General features: G+C 53.8%; 1 protein-coding gene across 2 annotated transcripts; it reads right to left on the bottom strand.

Moving 5' to 3' along the window:
• Window positions 1-354: 354 nt before the first annotated feature.
• Rd3 (RD3 regulator of GUCY2D) lies at window positions 355-2,751 on the bottom strand. Of its 2 annotated transcripts, none has more exons than XM_048357826.1 (2): window positions 2,456-2,751; window positions 355-646 (listed from the first exon to the last, which is right to left on the bottom strand). In XM_048357826.1, the coding sequence occupies exons 1-2, from the start codon at window positions 2,749-2,751 to the stop codon at window positions 355-357; spliced, it is 588 nt and encodes a 195-aa protein (XP_048213783.1). The 2 variants fall into 2 exon arrangements, with proteins under 2 accessions (XP_048213783.1, XP_048213784.1); XM_048357827.1 differs by having other exon boundaries at window positions 455-651; window positions 2,531-2,751.
• Between the last annotated feature and the right edge of the window lie 1,262 nt (window positions 2,752-4,013).

The following is a 4,013-nucleotide window of genomic DNA, read 5'->3' as shown; positions in this document are numbered from 1 at the left end:
AAAAACTGGGAGGAGGGCTGGGGATGTGGCTTAGCGGTAGAGAGCTTGCCTTGCATGCATGAAGCCCTGGGTTCGATTCCTCAGCACCACATACACAGAAAAAGCCAGAAGTGGCGCTGTGGCTCAAGTGGCAGAGTGCTGGCCCTGAGCAAGAAGAAGCCAAGCACAGTGCTCAGGCCCTGAGTTCAAGCCCCAGGACTGGTTAAAAAAAAAAAAAAAAAAAAAAAGGTCTGGGAGGAGAGAGGCGGGAAGCCTGGTAAGCCCCACCATCTCGGATCTCTACAGGAGCAGACTTGCCCTGGCTTCCAGGACTGGTGGCTGACGGGCTGGCCTCTCGCGCCCTCCTCGCAGGCGTCAGTCGGCCTTGGGTGTCCGGAACTCGGGCATGCTCCAGGTCCGGGGTGGCGGCGGGGCGACTCGCTCCACGTCCTCGGAGATGGTCCTGATGTCGCTGGCGAAGGGGGAGATGCGCGCGCGGGCCTTGAAGGTGCTCAGGCTGCCCCGGGGCCGCAGGCTCCACTGGCGGGTCAGCTTGTGGGCCTCCTCCTCCTGCTTCATCCTCTCCAGGACCTCTTGCAGCACCGTGCGGAAGAGCCGGGACACCTCCTGCACCTCCGGCTCCTGCTCCGCCAGCAGCTGCCTGAACCTGGGGCAAAAGGAAGGGCATGCGCGGTGGGCCCCCAGCATGCTACAGGGCCCGCCGCCCCCCCACCCCCACCCCATGCCGCCTGTAATCCATCCATTTCTGCCTGCTCCCGAACTCAATCGGCAGACCCTCGGCCTCACTACTGCCTCAGTGCATCCCGAATTCAAATCCCAGCTCTGCTTCTTCCTATGCCCACTGGGGCCACAGCTATGATTCTGGAAGGTTTGTTGGGCTTACATAGGTAGGGAGCCTGACACCAGCACCTAAGGGATCAGTGCTAGAGTATTCAAGGGTGCTTACTGGCCTTACTGGCACAAGGCTTTCTGGCTAACCCTCTTTCAGCCTCCTAACCCCCCACTGCCCTGTGTGATCTCTCTGCAATGCAGATCTGATTACATCACTGCCCCCTGCTACTCCTCAGGCAGCTCCCAGTCCCCTTCTGAGGCAGGGGCTGTCTGGCCCTTCACAAATAGCTCCTGCCACTTACCTTGAAGACCAGCAAGAAGCACATGGAGCCCCACAAGCCTGGGAGGCGCCTGGACCTTCTGGTTCCTAAGCTGTGCCTCTGCTTAGAAGGTTTTCCCTTAGAGTTCGAACAAGTCCTTCCTTCCATTTCTCCTTCCTTCCTTCCTTCCTTCTTTCCTTCCTTCCTTCCTTCCTTCCTTCCTTCTTCCTTCCTTCCTTCCTTCCTTCCTTCCTTCCTTCCTTCCTTCCTTCCTTCCTTCCTTCCTCCTTTCCTTCCTTCTTTCTTTGGCTGGCTCTGGGGTTTGAACTCAGGGTCTCATATATCACTTTGCTTGCTTGCTTGCTTCTTGGGATAGCACTCTACCCCTTGAGCCATACCTCCAGCCTAGATTTTTGCTTGGTATTTTGGAGATTGTGTCTCCTGGGCTGGCCTCTAGCATCAGTCCTTCAGATCTCAGCCTCCTGAGTAGAATTATGGGCATGAGCCACAGGTACCAGGCCTATCATCAGTGAGTCATTTAATACTTGCTTTCCTCTACCAGCCAGGACTCCACAAAGTTTTCAGTAGTGACTGGGGCAGAAAGTATAATAAAAGACAGCCTCCCCTCACTTGCACTTGGGCTGGAGAATGAAAAGGAGACCTTAAGGGGAATTTCAAAGAAAAAAGTGTATCTCCTAAAGCAATGTGCAAGGGAAAGATTTGAGGAATTTTAGAACATTCTAGTGTGGATTTGAACTCCTTATGGAGAGAAATGCCAATAAAGAACATGCATGGTCTTTGATAAAGAACTTTGCTTACGTTCTTGGCTGTTGCATTGGCTGCTGGCATGTTGTTGGCATTGACTTCATCCATCCAAGGGGGGCAGGGCCACACGGGCCATGGCTTCAAAGAGCACTACACTCATCTTCAAGACATTGCTGTAATCAAGTTCTCAATGCTCGGTGTTCAAGCCCCCCCCCCCCCCCCCACTAGCGTGGAAACTGGAATGAGAGGATAGTTGCTTCTCTCAGAAGGTACAACTGAAGAGAAACTGATGAAGGAGACCATTGTTGAAACCCAGAATACTAACCATCTAGAAAGTTCAAAGGCCTTGGCTCCTGCCAGCCACACCCAGCACCTCTCTCCAGTGCCTCCAGGAGCCGCTTCCAGCCTTCTGCAGAAGCTGGGCCTCACCTGGCACTCCCTGTACCTTTCCCATTCCTCTTGCTGCCTTTTTCCCTCTAACAGATAGCTGGGTCCTCCAGGCCTTAGGTTCCAGTCTTGGGGCCCCGGGGCCCTGCCCCTGCAGCCACCTCCTCTAGAGCCAGCCGCGTAGCAGCGGGCACCCATAGTGCCTCACTCACCTGAGGATGGCGGGCCCGCAGTAGGATGGGTGGATCTTGGCGCAGACGTCCTCCAGCTGCAGCCTCTCCCCCGGGCTGAGGTCGTAGGTGAGCCGGGGTGTGCTGGCCAGCCAGCTGTAGTCCACGCCCGTGCAGATCTTCCTGACGGCGTTGTTGCGCTCCCGTTTCTGCCTCTCTGCCTCTCGCATCTGCCCGGCCAGCTCCATCATGAGAGTCTCCAGAACCATCTCAGCTGGGCTCCGGGATGACAGCCGGGGTGAGGCCTCACTCCAGCGGAGCCATGGGATGAGGGACATGGCTCCTCCAGGCAGCACCAGGGGGCGTCTTCCCTGGGTTCCTCTGCCAGTTATGGAAGAACCCAAGAGGCCAAGTGGGAGAGAGGCGAGTTGGGGTCCAGGTGAAAAGACTTGGTACACGGTCCAGTGTGCAGCCTCCTGTGGGCTACTTAGCTTCTCCAACAAGTACCTCTGGTTCTATAGAACAACATAGGACTGTTGTGAGAAGTCATTGTGAATAAACTTCAGATACCGTGAGAACCACCTAAAAGTAATACACATTCACATATATAAACACACTCATTCATGGTAGACCCATCCTTAAAGCATCCTGGTTTTTGAGCCCAGAGAAATTGATTCTTGAGTCTCCACTAATTCTAAATAAAGCAGGAAACATATTGTGTATAATTGAGTACAATCTTACCACTGGCATTTAAGAAGGAATCACATGGGCTGGGGATATGGCCTACTGGCAAGAGTGCTTGCCTCGTATACATGAGGCCCTGGGTTCAATTCCCCAGCACCACATATACAGAAAATGGCCAGAAGTGGCGCTGTGGCTCAAGTGGCAGGCTAGCAGCTTTGAGCAAAAAGAAGCCAGGGACAGTGCTCAGGCCCTGAGTTCAAGCCCAGGACTGGCCAAAAAAAAAAAAAGAAGGAATCACACACACACACACACACACACACACACACACACACACACTGATGACTAATGTATTATGTAGCAACTTTAACTTCTCCTTTATTCTGGGATTAACCCAAATGAGTTAAGACAATAAAGATCGGGCTGGGGATATGGCCTAGTGGCAAGAGTGCCTGCCTCATATACATGAGGCCCTGGGTTCGATTCCCCAGCACCACATATACAGAAAATGGCCAGAAGTGGCGCTGTGGCTCTAGTGGCAGAGTGCTAGCCTTGAGCGGGAAGAAGCCAGGGACAGTGCTCAGGCCCTGAGTCCAAGCCCCAGGACTGGCAAAAAAAAAAAAAAAAGACAATAAAGATCGATCCAGTTATTTTATAGATGCTCACTGAACACTGTGGTCAGACCCTCTGTGAGGTGCTGAGTTCTGAGAGCTACGCACAGGTGCCAGGGAGATGATGCACACCCCTAGTTTCTTGCTCAGTTCCTGGGGAGGGAACCTGGCACAGTCAAGGCAATCATAAAGTGATGTGGCTGAGCTGAGATGGGTCAGCAGGAGCAGCCTGGCTGCAGAGACATGAGGGACCAGCTCCTAGCCAGGGAGGTCAAGGAATCCACTCCTCTAGGGAAAAATGAGGAAAC

The sequence above is a fragment of the Perognathus longimembris genome, chromosome 11, assembly GCF_023159225.1.
Source record: "Perognathus longimembris pacificus isolate PPM17 chromosome 11, ASM2315922v1, whole genome shotgun sequence".
Lineage (NCBI taxonomy): Eukaryota > Metazoa > Chordata > Mammalia > Rodentia > Heteromyidae > Perognathus > Perognathus longimembris.
The sequence above is the reverse complement of the archived record's forward strand: the minus strand, read 5'-3'. Positions and strand labels throughout refer to the sequence as shown.

Coding starts and splice junctions, on each gene's coding strand:
- Rd3 (XM_048357826.1), bottom strand. CDS start 2,751: ATGTCCCTCATCCCATGGCTCCGCTGGAGTGAGGCCTCACCCCGGCTG. Junction 647..2,455: donor TGCGGGCCCGCCATCCTCAG/GTGAGTGAGGCA, acceptor CTTTTGCCCCAG/GTTCAGGCAGCTGCTGGCGG.